This window comes from Myxocyprinus asiaticus, chromosome 16 (genome assembly GCF_019703515.2).
Source record: "Myxocyprinus asiaticus isolate MX2 ecotype Aquarium Trade chromosome 16, UBuf_Myxa_2, whole genome shotgun sequence".
NCBI lineage: Eukaryota > Metazoa > Chordata > Actinopteri > Cypriniformes > Catostomidae > Myxocyprinus > Myxocyprinus asiaticus.
The window spans coordinates 30,709,352-30,726,410 of NC_059359.1; the positions used below are offsets into that span (position 1 = coordinate 30,709,352).

General features: G+C 37.8%; 1 protein-coding gene across 2 annotated transcripts in view; it reads right to left on the bottom strand.

Moving 5' to 3' along the window:
- The window catches only part of LOC127454081 (ankyrin repeat and IBR domain-containing protein 1-like), a 37,470-nt gene that overhangs the window by 10,019 nt on the left and 10,392 nt on the right, over positions 1-17,059 (bottom strand). For both annotated transcript variants that reach the window (XM_051721035.1, XM_051721034.1), the window contains exons 2-12: positions 15,806-16,070; positions 13,918-14,218; positions 13,281-13,463; positions 12,970-13,087; positions 11,087-11,295; positions 10,442-10,530; positions 10,181-10,325; positions 4,716-4,882; positions 2,206-2,294; positions 1,959-2,089; positions 650-784 (exon numbers count right to left, since the gene is read on the bottom strand). In XM_051721035.1, coding sequence (XP_051576995.1) covers positions 650-784; positions 1,959-2,089; positions 2,206-2,294; positions 4,716-4,882; positions 10,181-10,325; positions 10,442-10,530; positions 11,087-11,295; positions 12,970-13,087; positions 13,281-13,463; positions 13,918-14,218; positions 15,806-15,993 — 1,755 coding nt within the window. In that variant the 5' untranslated portion in view covers positions 15,994-16,070. The remainder of the gene's footprint in view (positions 1-649; positions 785-1,958; positions 2,090-2,205; positions 2,295-4,715; positions 4,883-10,180; positions 10,326-10,441; positions 10,531-11,086; positions 11,296-12,969; positions 13,088-13,280; positions 13,464-13,917; positions 14,219-15,805; positions 16,071-17,059) is intronic.

Here is a 17,059-nt window from a genome sequence, read left to right on the forward strand (position 1 = left end):
AATCCAGCGATCTGATATTTCTGAATAATGACTGCACATCTGGGGATAAAGTGATGTTTCACCGATCACTCGGGTGCTGTGAGTCATACTTCCTACTTCTCGTATCACTCTGCAATTTTTACAAATAAGCTAATAAAATAATTTTAATTCAAATAAATATTTCATTTACATTTATTTATTATAAATAACAATTTCAACTCAAATCAATATATTTCATGTCCATTTATTGATTTATTTGGCAAGTATTCTTGTAATAAGCAGTCAGACAGTGATTTTCACACTATAAACACCTTACAGTACTAGATGAAAGCCGGAGGTGGAATTCAGCGGTTTCTGGAGACTCCACTGTCTCTTTCTTCACACATAATAACATTTCAATTCAAATCCATATTTAATGTCCATTGAATTATTTATTAGGCAAGTAGCTTTGTAATAAGCAGGATAATCTACAGTCAGCATGTCATTATCACAACACAAAACCCTTCAGAGTGATACAAGACCCATCCACTCCATGTAGGGGTTTATTTATGATGACCAGCTGACTCATAATTATTTAATACTCTGATGAAGATATCCTGCATCTAACTGTCCTCTACACTACTGTTGCTTTAAATGTACAGGTCTACTTTTGTGCATGTACTATATGTACCTCATCGGTCATCTCTTTGGACTGCTCCTCCACCTGCTGAATGACCTCATAGCGTGTGCAGCGGTAATATCCTCCTGTAGACGAACTGTGTTTTTTCCACTCCTCCAGACAGATCCAGCAAAAATCATACTTGCACTGCACAGATACACATACACAATGTATTAACAACACCTATATTAAATCAAACTAGTCTACTTAAACTGTGTCACTAGCACATGCTTATATTAGTCTAGCAGGCAGCGTGCTAGGAGTTTTGGGATTCTGACAGCAAAGACTAGGTTAGTTGCTAAGAAACAATCTCTCTCACTTGTATTTTTGGAGTGCTGGTATTTGCTGTTTCTGTCCCTGTTTGGTAACCTTGTTGTAGAATTGTAAAGATTGACTTAACAGAAATGTATTCCTTCCCAATGCACACACAGATTTCTTGCTCTTTAACCATCAGAGAAATGTATGTAGCTTTCCAATTCTGTCACAATCAGACACAAAAGCTGAGAATCCTTACACATTAGCATGCCGTAGGCGAAACATAATTTTACAAGCTTAAACTCAACAATAACATTCAATTACGCTTGCCCACCACACCATTTCTGGTATCAACAAAGCATTACACTGCACACTAATTTACTGTTCCACAAGAGCTATTATACACTGTATAATCTACACGGAATGTGTCAAACATAACCATAAGTGGCAATGCTTAATACATTATTAATTCTTATGGACCCTTCCAATCTGGTTTTTACCCAGAATTCCACTTCTGTGAGTCATCTTCTTGACTCACATCGATCACTGGACCAACTCTTCTGGTTAACTTTCTACCTTGCAGGGAAACAATATTTTATCTCCATTCAGAAACACAACTCCTCCACCAAAGGTTCTGTTCAAGCCCCTCTCCTTTTCAGAATCTACAGTACATGATTTCTCTAAAGTCATATCATTGTTTGTCATGGTCTCAGTAATAATTGCTTTGCTGATGACACAGATTTATTTAACCACCTGTTCTGAGACAAGTCATCCCACCCATTTCACTAATAGTCTGTATCTGTGTCATCAAAACACTAGGTGAACTCCAAATTTCTCCACATGAACACTAACAAAATAGATGTAAAACTAACTGACGTGTACTGACTTTGGAGTTTACTTCAAACACTCCCAAACCACTCAGGCTCTTTTATTATGTTTCACCTGTCTTTCACTTTCAAAGTTCACACCAGCTCTCTTGTCAAGCAGGCATTCTTCTACCTCTGCCCCATTCTTAATCTGGTATATAAATAAATCCTAATATTATTGTGATTATTACACAAATAACCTTGGCACATTGCATGTGGTTACAGCCCTCATTCTTCTGAATGGGAGATTTGCAGTTGGCACAGGGTTTGGAATTGGTGAGTAACCACAGGCAGTTGGCAGCATCTTCATACGCCTCACTTACACCTGCCACTGAAAAGGAAAAAGACAGAAATACAGATCCTTGTGCTCCGACAAAATGTTCAGACAGTTTTGAACAGCATTTCAAGAAAGTGGTTACTGCAGAGTGTTCAGCAAAACATGCTCACATTCTTCTGGTTTCATATCAGTGACCTTCCGAAGCCACATCTTCCATGTCTGGCAGTCACAGGGTTCATGGGCTTCTCCTTGGCACTCCCTGTGGGGAGAAACACCAGCGTGACGTCAGGCCTGAGCATGAGGGAAATTAAATTTTCTAAAGAATATCTTATTTGTATTCTGTTTGTTTGTGTTGTTGGTAAAAATGTAGCAATTACTTTTTGGGGATAAAACAGCAGTGTGCAATGCAGCAATTTAACTTCGGTGTCAAACATTAGCAAATTATTAACATATGCTAACATTAAACATGTTGTGCAAATAATATAACTAATTTTAGGTTCCTTCCTTGTACCCTCCATAGCAGTTTCCAGAAATTCCACAGAGTTTGAGATGATAAAGCACAATAGGGGAATTCACTCAGAATAAGTGTATTTTATTCACATGCACTGTCTGCATTATTTTAGCACCTGATTCACACAAAAATGTATGCAAATCAGGTAACAGCGCAAACACAAATACAGTCGAACACAATTTGCACTGCACAAATTAAGATTTTTTTTTCAAATATTTCAGCTCTGTAGATTCATATAATGCAAGTGAATGGTGACCAACATTTTGAAGCTCCAAAAATCACATAAAGGCCACATAAAAGTAATCCATAGGACTTTTAATCAATGTCTTCTGAAGCGATCTAATTGTTTGTTTTTTTTTCACTGTGTATCTTGCCATTGCAGTCTCTAGGCTAGATGGCTCTAGGAAGTTTAATTAAGTTTAAAATCATGATCGGCAAGGTGACTGCAGATATCAAGATTTATAGTGAAAAAGGAGTTATACTTTGGTCTGTTCTCACTCAAAACCTATTGAATCACTTCACAAGACATGGATATAACCACTGGAGTCTTATGGATTACTTTTATGCTGCCTTTATGTGCTTTTTGGAGCTTCAAAGTTTTGGTCACCATTCACTTGCATTTTATGGACCTACAGAGCTGAGATATTCTTCTAAAAATCATTGTTTGTGTTCTGCAGAATAAAGAAAGACATTAACATCTGGGATGGCATGAGGGTGAGTAAATTATGAGATCATTTTCATTTTTGGTGAACTACTTCGTTAAACTGTAGCAGGACTTTTATGGACTTTTGTGAATAAGACACAATCTATAATTATTTAAGTATGCAAAGCACAACAATGACTTGATTTATGCCTGCCGAAACGCTATAGCAGCAGATTGCAGGTGGACAGTAAATATGATGCAGGTTTTCGCAGTAAAAACCCACATGCAAAAGTGCCACAACTATTTAATACATTCATCCAAATGTTGACAGCTTATTGACCACAGCCGCATTTAAACGGCAGCTTCAGCCTGGGGAATGCTCATATTCCATATTAGATTCAATCCATATTCACTCAGGCAGATTTAATGCTTGTTTGTGTGTGAGAGAAAGAGAAGGGAGAGAGTACTGAGTCAAATGTAATGCTCAGACCTGGCACAGTGATTAGATAGGTGCCCACTGTGTGGGTGTGTATATGTCTATGTGTTTGTGTGGTTTGGACAGAAGGTCCAGAGCTGTGGGGAAGAGAAACTGCATCTCCAGAGACCACAGTGAGCAGAATATATACTCAAACCCACTCTTCCTTTTTTATATAATTAACACATATGTGATCTTATTCACAATGTCTCCGAAACATGATTTGTAGCAACACTGCATTCTTAAAGTATATTAAAAAAAAAAGAAAGGAAAACAGGATTTTCCTTGTTCCTATGAAAAAAAGAGGTATAATCTAACCTTCATAACGCAAAGCTCCCTCTCCAGTCCACTAGGACATTTATAAAAAACTAAGCTAAAAAAATAGGTCATTTAAAAATTGTCTTGGTAATGGTGTCACATCAATGACAACATTAACATATATGCAGTGTTGGGTAGTAATGGACTACATGTAATATTGGTTACATAAATGGATTACAAAAATCATGTACATGTTATTAAAGTGTCATGAAACCCCCCTAGTTTCTAATCCCTTCAATTCATCTTCTTTAAAGCACCACCGCTACAGCCATATATATTCAGATGGATGTCTTTGCTCCTTGCGTCGCATCTCTTTGTTTATTTTATTTAAAAAAAAAATTTTGCATCCTGCCAAGATGGTGAGTTAAAAGCTTTAAAAACAGTTAAACTTTTTAAAACCCATCTCAAGACCTCTGTGTTCTGTTTCTTCCTGTTGTGCTCCGTCTAGCTGTTTTTGAACACATGAATATATCTAATGTAAAAATCTCTTGAGAAACGCAACTATGTCAGTTGAACCAGCAACCAGCCAAATTATACAGGGCTTCCTTAATCGACTAGTCATTCAGGCAACTAACTAGTTGATTTGAAAATATGTAGTGCTTAAAAAATAAATGCTGCATTAGTGTAGAATACAGCCCCTTTAAAATGCAATTAGAGCCTGATGATCCAGTGCACTGGAGTCTCTTTTTTGGTACTATAGCTTGAGAGATTTGTATCAGAGACTGGCACTGACCAGCAAAAGAGATGGCCCTTGCCACAGTCCACCGCAGGGGCCTGGAGGAGAGGGAAGCTGAGCGGGTCAGAGGTGCTGGCACCTGGCCCCTGTCCAGCCAAACGCACTGCTCTATCACAGCCAGCCCGCGGGCACCACCGTATGGCAGGGTTATTCTCAACAAATGCCTGAGAGAGAGAGGAAAAGAAAGTGTGTGTGAGAGAGAGGACAAGTGAAGGAGACATTTAACCCCACGTAAAACATATCATCTTTTCAACAGTTGGTTTAAAGCATCTTAAATGTAAGTTAGGGCTGGGCGATATGGCCAAAAATATTATCAAATATTTTTTGTTTCATATCGTTCGATATCGATTCTTATCTCAATATATTTCATACCATTAATCAGGGAGGAAATGCATTCCACATGTTTGTTAGACCTCAAGAATTAATGTAAACATAACTTGTTTGTTAACAAGTAAACCTCAGAGTGTAAGCTACCTTTAAAGTATACTGAGTTTAGGATTTAATCCTACATAAGGTGTGTGTGACCTCTTTTGTGATATCTTCAGCTGACGCTTGACTCCACTGAAAGACTTTCTTGTGACACTCCACACTCCAGCTCAGTAGGTGGCGGTAATGCACCAAAAGCTGGATTGCCTACCGTCAATAAACATCACAATAAAAAGAAACACTTTCATGCCTGTGACAGCGCTATGGATCATGAAAAACACGTTTAACTAAATAGTACATAAATAAAGAGCAATGGTGTTGATGTCGGAGGTATTGCATTATCAGTGCTGTCTTGTTCGGTACCCAACAATATCATATTGGCCAGATAGCTCGCTAGATTACCAGTTTCCATGACAGTAGGGCTAGGTAGCGGCTAGCCTGCTAATACTTCCTAACAGGCTGATTTCATGTCTGTGATTCAGTTAGCTAGTTGTGTGTATAACTTTGCCAAACTGCTTGCACTTTTAGCGACATGTACCTGAATCGATCGTTTAGATGTAGAACATAGGATAAATATTGAAAATTACTCAAAACTTTATCATCCATATCAGAATTTTGTTTTTGTTTTAATCACCCAGCCCTAATATAAGTGTGAAATTTCTGCACCGTTGGTCAGACAAAAAGATTGTTGTTGTTATGCCGGGCTAGTCGGGGTGTTCATACAACACAGCGATTTTTTGATAGTGGCACACATTTATTGTTTAAACTTTTTGGTGGAATCAACCTACAAATTACTTATAGTTGTCTTTGCATATTAAGCCCATGTCCACACTGATACGTTTTTGTATGAAAAAGCATATTTTTTTCTAGATTTTGGCCTTCTGTCCACACAGAGACAGTATTTTTGACAGCGAAAATTGAGCTTTTCGAAAACGCTCTTCCAAGTGAATAACTTTGAAAATGGCGTCTTCGCACTATAGTGTGGACAGGGAAAACGGAGGTTTCTGAAAATGATGACGTATTTGTTGTCATGTGACGTAGTCATGTGATCCATTCAACCCAAAACAATCAAGATGGTGACCCATGTTGTAGCAGCGTTGTTGTGTCTAATATTCACTTTTATAACATTGTTAAAGATAAATGTTACTTTGTTCAACATTCACATTACATTTCTTCAAAGGCGATGGGAAGTTTACTCGAAACTGCTATCCGGTGACGGATAGCGAGGACAATTGCTTTTCAGACTATACATGGAACGGCGATTAAGTAAGGGGATTTAAGTGTTAACATATGTTTCAGTGTGGATGAGCAAATTTTGGAAAACACTTTAAAACAGCAGAGTGGACTGAGAGCATTTCGAAAATGAAAACAGTTACAGTTTTCAAATGTATCCGGATTAATGTAGACATAGCCTAAAATGGGATAGGAGAAATTATTTTAAGATTTTAAAAAAAATAATCACACACACTTCACCTCTAAACAAACTGCATTATTTCTGAACTTTCTGTGTAAAGTTTTGACAAATTTGCCTTAAACGTTTAGTGATAAAACAAAACTAAACCAAAAATATGTTGCATCAGGGCTGCATTTCCCAAAAGCATTGCAAGCTTAAATTGATCGTAGAGACCATTGTTATAATGGAGGTATCGAAGTTAGTTTTTACCAACAGCTCCAGAAGTCCCTTAGTACACTCTGACCGTGAAAATGGCTACAACAGAGCTCAGACGCCCCTGTGGAAGATTCAGCATCACTATGGCAACATAATGAAAGGCGTAGGACTCCACAGCGTGAGAAGTTTCATTCTCAGACATTCTCAGATAAGAGGTGCCATTGTTACAGTTACTTCAACCCTCTCAGCTCCCGTTACAATGTTCATGACTGACTTAACAATAAGACTAAACACACAAACTCCACTAAGAGGACAGATCAGTGCAGCAGGAAAACTCCACATGATGACAAAAGGGTGTTAAATTCAAACTGGGAGATGGAGTGCTGACTGAATGATAATGTCCAGCAATATAAGAAAAATGAAGAAACTGAGCATTAACCCAAATTTGAGTTTAATGAGCCGAATTAATCTCCCTGCTCAATCTGAAACACCTGAAGACAATAGCAAGTTTGCTTAAACTTCAAGAGTCTCACATGGGCTGAGAAAGTCCAGGGAAATGATCACTCAAGTGCAACACAAGGTTCATAGTAACACAAGTAACAAGTGAGATTAGCTTTATTAATAGGGATGGGATTCTCAGTATGTGTGATGATTGTGCTGCGAATGTAAAATTAAGCAACAGAAAAATCACTAAGTTCCCTAAAGAGTGTATGATAGCATTAAGACAGATGTATTAATCGCATCTATAATTTAAACTTCAAATGGCAAAAATGTCGATAGAGTAAGTTAGATTAATTTCTGTGAATCATTTCAAATCAGTGTATCATTCGTTCTTTTCATATTCAATTAAGAAATAGGAAATTAGAAAAATGACCACGGGATACCGTGCGTTTTGATCATTCGATTTTCATCTAAAAAGAAACAAAAAGAGGTGAAAAAGCATTCACACATATGGGTGGCCCTGAAATGCCCCTTTCTTCTGATTGGTCAACCTGCACCGTCAATAGATCTTCCTCAATGCCATGAGACAGAATAACTGTTCACTGCTGTTAAATTGTTCAGATGAATTTGTCTCAGTTTATTTAACCAAAATAAAAAATATACCATAAGACTCACACATGGGTGTGAGCGACTTGCTTATCATATGAAGCTCAAGAATGCTCATCTCTCAAAAGCTCAACTAGTGAATTTAAAATCTGCATTTACACATTGCCTTCAGGGCTGCGTTTCTCAAAAGCATCGCAAGCTTAAGTTGATCGTAGAGTCCATTGGCGCCAATGGTTTCTATGATCTATTAGCTAATGATGCTTTTGGGAAACGCAGCCCTGATTTGTCTGATAATAAAAAACACGCAATACTGCCACGTAGTAGCCTACTACTCTACACCCCAGTAGGATACCCATACTGCCTTTTAAAACATGGGCGTCGGAATGATCTAAGCTTGGCTTTTAAAATCATATAGTCCTATCCACTGTTATGTAAATACTTATTGTCTTATATTAAAATGTATTATTTGTAATTTACTGTTGTAGATGTTATAATTCACTGCCATGAATGCAGCCTATAACTTTCATCTGTCTGCTTGGATGCGGCCATTAGACTGTAAGCTATTGCTTATTTCCTGAATTTTTGTTCCCATTTCATTTTGTTCATCGCACTGCAATATGTTAAATGACAATAAACCCAACTGAAGCAGCTCAGTTAACAGATATTCCATTAAAATAACTGAGAATTGTTGTAATCTTTGCATTTAGATACAAGTATTTAGCCTAATCGGCAAAAACGGTGCCCCGTCTTTTTTCGCACTTTCTTTTTGTTCTTATACTTTTTGCAGTAAACACTGATGCATATAACATTTATTTATATTATGCACAATTTTGCAAAAGACCAATTCCTCCTCTATTTTGGCTTCTAGCAGGAAATTAAATGCTTTTCCTGGGCAGAGAGATATGGGAGGTGGCGGAGGCGAGTACTTGAAGCTTTGTGCCGTTAGCGGCTTGGAGAAAATTACCCTAATGACATTGCAGTGAGTGATTCTTTCATTACTCTCTACTGATTTCTCATGTCAGAAAAACCACAAAACAGCAATGCCAATTTAAAACACTTATTTAAAGCAATAATTATTGGAACAAAAGGCGTTCTGACTCTAATGTCCATCGGACGTGGTACACAGCATGTAAAATCGAGACTGTCCCGGTATTATCGGGACATCTGGCCACACACGAATGCCATACCCAACTGCATCCGATTCTCCAGTGCAGTATGAACTAGCCAGCTGTACCCAGAATTGATACATTTCTAGAACAGTTTTTGTGGCACAAGGAATGATAACTGTAAGAAAACGTTTGGCATACAGAGCGAGGGATTAATTTATAAACATACATACAAACATACAGTACATACATACAAACACACACACACACACATATACACTATATATGTGTGTGTGTGTGTGTGTGTGTGTGTGTGTGTGTGTGTGTGTGTGTGTGTGTATATATATATATATATAAACATTTTACGGTTATGTATGTGTTATAGGCATTGTGTTGCGAGAGATACCAAAGTTGCAATAAACATGGCGTATTTTGGAGAAGAAATGATAAAGAATTTAATATTAATTGAGGGGAATTCATCTAAACAATTTAACAGCAGTGAACAGTTATTCTGTCTCACGGCATTGAGGAAGAACAGCCGACGGGTGCAGGTTGACCAATCAGAAGAAAGGGCGTTTCAGGGCCACCCACATGTGCAAATTCATTTTCACCTCTTTTTGTTCCTTTTTAGATGGAAAATCAAATTAGCAAAATGCCATTTTTCTAATTTTCTATTTTTAACTTGAGTATAAAATCCAAAGTATGAAAAACAAGTCGTCTTTGTTTTTAATAATTTTTTTATTGGTTTTGTAAATGATTAATGAAATAAGTTGTTTTTCATTTTTTCCGATTTTGGATTCTTAATTGAATATGGAAAGAACAAATGATTAATTGATTTATTACTCTGATTCAACAATTTGCTTGCGTCATCACTCAAAATGTTCACAGAAGTCCCTGCGTGGCTTTTCCGTGTTTTAAAATGTTTTAGTAAAAATGTCAATAAAAATTGCTGTTATTACTTTGGTGCATATAAATGAAAATGATTAAATAGCATTCTTCCTTGAATTTATATAGAGACACATATGTATTATCATCAAAAGGATGAAAAAAATATATAAAATATACTTTAAATATACTTGTTTTAGCTATATCGCCCAGACCTAATCATCAAAAAAAAATTCACAAACAAGGCTTTTTGAACTGGTGATTTTGATTCTTACAAATTACAGACTAGCTGCATTAGAAATGCAATTACTATCATTTACCTTCAAAGTAGCTTTAACTCACCACACTAAATAACTATGATTAACATGCATTTCATCATGTGATTATACCTTGATGTCAAACTGCAGATAGCGTTTGTCCATCTCTCTGGACACAATGCTCTCAATGACCTCAACAGGAACCAGCTGGAAGCAGTCATAAGCCGGACAGAAGATGTTATGGGCCTCCCCCTCCTGGATCTTCAGATTCAAGAAGCTGTGGGGGGAACACACACATGACTGAAGAGTTAGACCATTAAAGCTGTAGTGAGAACTGAGGGTACTGTAATATGACTAAAAGACTGAATGAAAAGGAACGCTTCAATAAATCACCTTTCCCAGCATCCTCTGCAGAACTCATGACCACATGGAATATCAACAGGCTCCTCAAACATGGAGGCTGCACACATACAAATGCCGCACTGGAAGTAGAAAGCAAAACAACCCTAGTAAGACAACTAAAAAAAAGTTCATTTTCCTCCAACCAACCATTTATTTATCCAGACATAAAATATATTCAATACATATAATAAAACAATATAATATGAATCAAAATAACCAAAGTTTGATGAAATCTTGTTTGATTGTCTCATATCATTATGACAAACTGGACTATCCACAACATTTAGAAAATGAAACACCATTATGCCTATATGGTCTGTTATTATCAAGCTTGTTTCTGGTGGAGACTGTGGCTTTATTGTAAACTCCAAGTGGTGATAACGCACCGAAGAGCCCATTTTTTACTTGAAAGAACTGATTGTGCTACAACACACTAAGGTGTCTCTGAAATCTCATGAACTGGGCTTACTAGACACAAAGCATTATGGGGAAAGAGTTTCCAGAGTTCCAATTTAACTACTAAATGTTACCACATGATTGCACACATTTGGATGCTTTAAATGAAAATGTCTGCTGATGAAAGATGAAACAGATGAAAAAAGTATTAATAATAGAGAACGAAGTTTGATCCCTCACCAGGGAGCGATCATCATCCGCAGGGGTCAAGCTGATCTCGTCCGGGGAGGTGATGGACGAGCGGGTTGTGCGAGGTGTACGGGGTGAGGGCAGGGTGTCCCAGGTGTTATAGCCTCTGGGTGGGGGAGTGGGCATCTGAACACCCGAGCGCTGGCAGCAGTCTTCAGCATTAGACATCCATGCTTCCAAAAGTTTCTCCATGTCCCAGTCTAAATATAAGAGGGACGTTCTCATTTTTTCAATTTTTAGCTGTTTCAAAAAAGGAACAAGGCTGATCGCTCACCCCAAAAAACTATGCATTACTCATGGGCACATTCAGACATCTCTGGGTGAAAAAATCCCAACCAGATGTTTAGGACAGCACTTAAGTGTCATCATATTAAACCTGGCTCTCATCTCAAACAGTTGGTATTGGGAAAAAAAAGCACTAAAACAGGTGAAATATACAATTAGCAATAAAGAGTTATCATTATAAAGTATAATTTCTGCAAACAGAAGAAAACTTCCTCCTGTTCTAAACTATGACATGGTGTGGTGATATCTAAAAAAATACTTTGATATCTTTGAATGAAATAATCAGTCACTGGTGTAAATGTGAGAAAAGCTTTTGTTTTTGCGGAACAGGTGAAATGCAGTGTGCATTTGACAGTTGGCAATATTGCTCAATGCAAATCTGTTGGAACGCTGTCACCACCTCCTTTTCTGTGTCCCTATTTTGTGTTTGCTTCACTTTAGAAATTTTGTGTACATCAGATTTGCTGTTGTTAAATTGTTTTGTTTATCTACATTTATATCGGCCATCCTGCTCTCTAGATATCGGTATCGACATCAGCCATTGAAAAACCTGTACCAGTCGACCACTAATGACAATACTGAGATTTTGATATTATATAATAATTTTGCAGCCCTAAAGGATCATGAAATGAGTCTAATGACGCACTCTTTAGGAAAATTAATGGACAAAAAAAGGAACCTTCAATCATTGTGATATTCATGATATTGCTTAATTTTATATCGGCAGCAAAATCATTGCAATAATATCATGAATATTCAATAAATCGCCAATCGCTATATATAATATAACAGTTTTGGGAGTCAAAAGTATAAATTTAGGTTCAACATTAAAAGAAGGTGAGAATGCATATTTGAGCCTTGGCTGGTGGTCTCCAGAGAGGCCATGGCAATAATAGCAGCGAGCATGAATCAGAGCTCTGCCCTTTTCTCCCATGGGCTCCAGTCATCTGGAACAAGGCCTGCTAGACAGACTGCTCACATAATTGGAGATTATTAAAGAAAGCACTGATCCAATTATGAGTCTAGTGCCAGAGAGCCTTTAACAGTTTAGCAGCTCTAAACATTAGAGCTCTTGTAAAAATAAGGGGAAGGAAACATCCTGGTGGCTTTCTGCACGTCTGCATTGAGAGGACATATGCTTTTCAGATTTGATAAACAGAAAAAGAACTTGCAGCTTTTGCAACTCTTTTCAGGGATGTAAATCTGTAGCAATTGTAGAGTTTACTACAGCTGCTTTAAATACTCTTGAACTCGTACTTTTCATGAGTAAGGAACTAAAAAGACTGCTTCAAAATTTAGACCTAGCCTGATGGGTAGGCCTGCAAGGAGTCTGTACCCGCAAAATTCTACAGAAAACAATGGAAATTGTAAAAGTAAAACGACCAGACGCATTACGGTAATGTGGAATTAGGTGGTAAAATGAGCTTAATTGTGCTGAAAATAATGTCACAGTGCAAGAAATCTTAATGGTCCTAATTGTAGGCTTCATTTTCTTTTTGCACATAGTGACCAGGACTTTTTCTTGACAGGTTTCATGAGAATCACCCAGTGGCGGTCTAAAGATCTTTATGAGTGTGACAAAAGAGTACAGTGAGCACGAAGAAGAGCCTCTGCGGTGAAAAGAGGAGCTTGCAGCATGTCAGCCGTCTCCACTATCAGCATGTCTTTCAGTCTCCTGAGGTCCTGCACTCGCAAACCTTCATAAAACTAAAACACAGAAAAAAGCCATGCTTTAATCATTCAGCAGAGACTGTTTCAGAGCTGAATCAATACATTCAGTCAAATGCACTTAACTTTTATATTTTAATTGGTCTAAAAAAAATGCAGGTTAAAATCGGTCACATCTGGACAACAGGCCCTGATGTCGCAAAAAATTCTACAGTTTGTTTGGAGAACTCACCTCCCTGCGGTCTAAGGCAGCATACTCTGCCTCGATATCCTCAGCATGGGGGTCGGTGGAGAAGACCATCTGAGACTCCAGATTGAGCGCAAGCTCCTTATGGTGCTGCCTCTCTGCACAGTCACACGGGGTCTCCTTGTTTTCATTCTCTGCAAATAGGTCTGCACCACGCTTCACCAGAAACTGCAGAAGCATTTGGACAAGGGGACAATGCTGTTTATATACAGTGAAAAGACCATTCAAATAAATAATGTGGGTCGGAAAATATGAAGAATTGTGTGCTAACATCACTGAAGGTGATGAAAATAAAATACGCTTATCAACTAAAGGAAGGATAAATCACTTCCCATATCTTTTGTTGTTGACATTAAAGTGTTTGCATGCAATCAAACTCATCTGTCACTTGATAGAAGCTTAGCTATTTAAAGTAAAATAATATCAAATATATAGTTCATGGTCATTTTTAAAAGCATTTCATGCGATAACTAATTTAATTACTGTGTTGGGTAGCCACTTGATGTCTAATGTATACCTGAGTCCTAAAGCAAAACCAGTTAAAAAACAAATATGTCCATTTTTGTTCTGAACAAAAAAGCCCCTTCTATGATCATAATCAAATGAGTGCACACACATGTACCTCGACACATGTCTTCATCCCTGAGGCAGCACCGTAGTGCAGAGGGGTGTTCTTTTTGTTATCAGTGGCACTGACGTCTGCACTCTCATATTCACCACGATCCAGTTTGGCGCCGGTCCATTTTAGGATCATCTGGAGGCACTCGGCTCGTCTGCGCTCATCTTCATAGGGCCGGGCCAGACGCGGCTGTAGCGCCCCTTCTGATAGTAGGATGTGGGGCCCCATGCACAACACGTGCAGTGCTGTCTCATTGTGCACATTTCGTTTGTTGGGGTTCCCATCTTTGCTAAAGAGGAAGGACCTGCACAAGAAAAAAAGCACTAAATGCTCAACTTAAAACAAATACTGGAAAATTTACACAAATAAGCAACCATATAGCAAATGCTATCATCATTTACTCACCCTCATATCATTCCAAAACAATTTGACTTTCTTTCTTTCTTAAGCGGAACACAGAATTTTATAGGATGTCCTGTTCACTGTCTTCAATACAATGACAGTTAATAGTGACTCCGTATTAAGCTTATATAATACCCCCAAAAGTGGCATAAAAGTAGTCCACGAAACTCATGCATCATATTTTCCAAGTCTTCTGAAGACATATGATAGCCTTTGTGAAAAAACAAAACAAATTTAAGCTTGTTTACAGTGACTTCCGCATTAGCTCTCTTTTGCACGTTCATGAAAGCAGGAGAGAAACTACATGTAGGCTGGTTTACTTTTAAAGGTAAGCTACACCCTGATAAGACGGTCCTGAATTGTCATTTTTAATTACTGAAAAGGCTAATATTGGCTTTACCAAGAAGTCAAATACAAATAGAATGGCATACATATACAAACACAAAACTACTCGTATTGTTACTCGATATTGTCCGATACCTAAAACTAGGTACTTAGTGCTTGTATTGCCTTCGAAAAAAAATTGGTATTGGTGCATTTCTACTTGAGAAAGCAAAAACAGTGCAAATTCTTGCATGAACACACAAACATGTGAATGATCTTCTCTCATGCACTCATAAATGCACAGATGATCCATGTTGCAAGTCAAGATTTTCACTATAAAATAACTTAAATATCTCACCAAAACCTAGTTCAGAAGACTTGGAATATAATGCACGAGTCGCATGGACTACTTTTATGAAAAATGTTGTGTCCTTTTGTAAAGTGAGTTTCCATCAACTGCCATTGTGTTGAAATCAGCGAGTGGAACAATCTTTAAAATTCCCACTAGATTTTCATATTCAGTAGTTATTTACTATGATTTTTGCATTTTTAATGTATGCGTAAGTAATAACAATTAGAGAAGTGTTTCCCATTAATTACCTAATTTGTCCAACCACAGTTTCATAATGAACCGAAAATATTTTTACACTTCTCATAATAACATAAAAGATCTGTAGTGTTTTGCGCCATTGCTTCGGCAAAGCATCTCTCACTCCCAGTCAGCATCCGAGGAGCAAGTTCAACACAGGTAATCACTTTTGCTTAATTTCTTTGATGGTTCAAATGTACGATTTTGTGTTTTGACCATTTGTGAACTGCGTTAAACTCTGTCTCGTTTACCATGCTTTGTGGGTGTGACTTTTTTGCGGTGTCATCACCATTCATATCTATACAACCAATGTGTTAATGATTAAATTACTACTAGAGCACAAAATTGTTTACCAGAGCACAAAGTTCTTCATAGATCTAGACTCTTAATTTTGCTCTCAAAGTGTACCAGATTGATGCATTTAACTTGTACACAATGTACACAATTTTCTTACAGGGGAACATGCCCCCAGACCCCCATAGAGAGTCCGAGGTCCACCCACCACAGTCTCACAAAATCCTGTGGGAAACACTGGAGATAATAGAACTGAATATCACTGGAGAAAACATGGTTTACCTGAGTATGCGTGTCATGGCATGTCTGGCAGCATAATGGAGTGGGGTGTTGTGTTGATAAGGTTCCCCATATGAGGTGTTAGGGTCTAGTGACTCTTTGAACTGAGGGTTGCCCTCGTAGAGCTGATAGGCCAGAACCTCGTCTCCACTGATCAGTGCCTTGCGGAACTTGGTGGCAGTGTTCCCCATCTCTCGGTTCCCAGCACTCCCAACTGATCAGACCTTTTCAGCCTGTGGGCTCGCAACTTACCAACATGGTGGACTTCCTGGGAACATCAATAAAGCAAAGAATGTGTCCACTGTGCAGATAACTTCATCAGATAAGAGTTAGGTCTTGCTTGTACATTAGAGTTAAGCTACATTCTACAGTCAACATAAGAAAAATGTAACTCCAACACAGGGCAAATTAATACGCAAAACACCAACCAAAGAAAGAGAAATATTACTTGAAGTTCTATTGAAGGAATAGTTCACACAAAAAATTACAATTCTGTCATTATTTGTTCATAATTACCTTGTTCCAAACCTTTGTGCAATTTTTTTTCTTTCTTTTTTTTTTTTGTGTAACGTAAAAGGAGAATTTTTCATGCATCTCTTTTCCATACAACGCCAGTTCATACTAGTGACCATTTCAGTTAAGCTCCAAAAAGCACTAACTGTATTGTACTATGGTATTTTGGCAAAAAATTGTAGTACATTTATTCTAAATATTTATTCTGTAATTATTCTAATTATAGTTCTACTAAATAAAACATATTAGGGGAGTGAGGGAATATACACTCACTGATCATTTTATTAGGAACACAATTGTCCTAATTTAAGTGCCTGACGTGGTCTTCTGCTGTTGTAGCCCATCCGCCTCAAGGTTCGACGTGTTGTGCATTCTGAGATGCTATTCTGCTCACTACAATTGTACAGAGTGGTTATTTGAGTTACTGTAGCCTTTCTGTCAGATCAAACCAGTCTGGTGATTCTCCACTGACTTCTCTCATCAACAAGGCATTTTCATCTGCAGAACTGCCACTCACTGGATATTTTTTGTTTTTGGCACCATTCTGAGTAAACTCTAGAGACTGTTGCACATGAAAATCCCAGGAGATCAGCAGTTACAGAAATACTCAAACCAACCCTTCTGGCACCAACAATAATGCCATGGTCGAATCACTGAGATACATATTTTTCCCCATTCTGGAGGTTGATGTGAACAATAACTGAAGCTCCTGACCCGTATATGCATGGTTTTATGCATTGCACT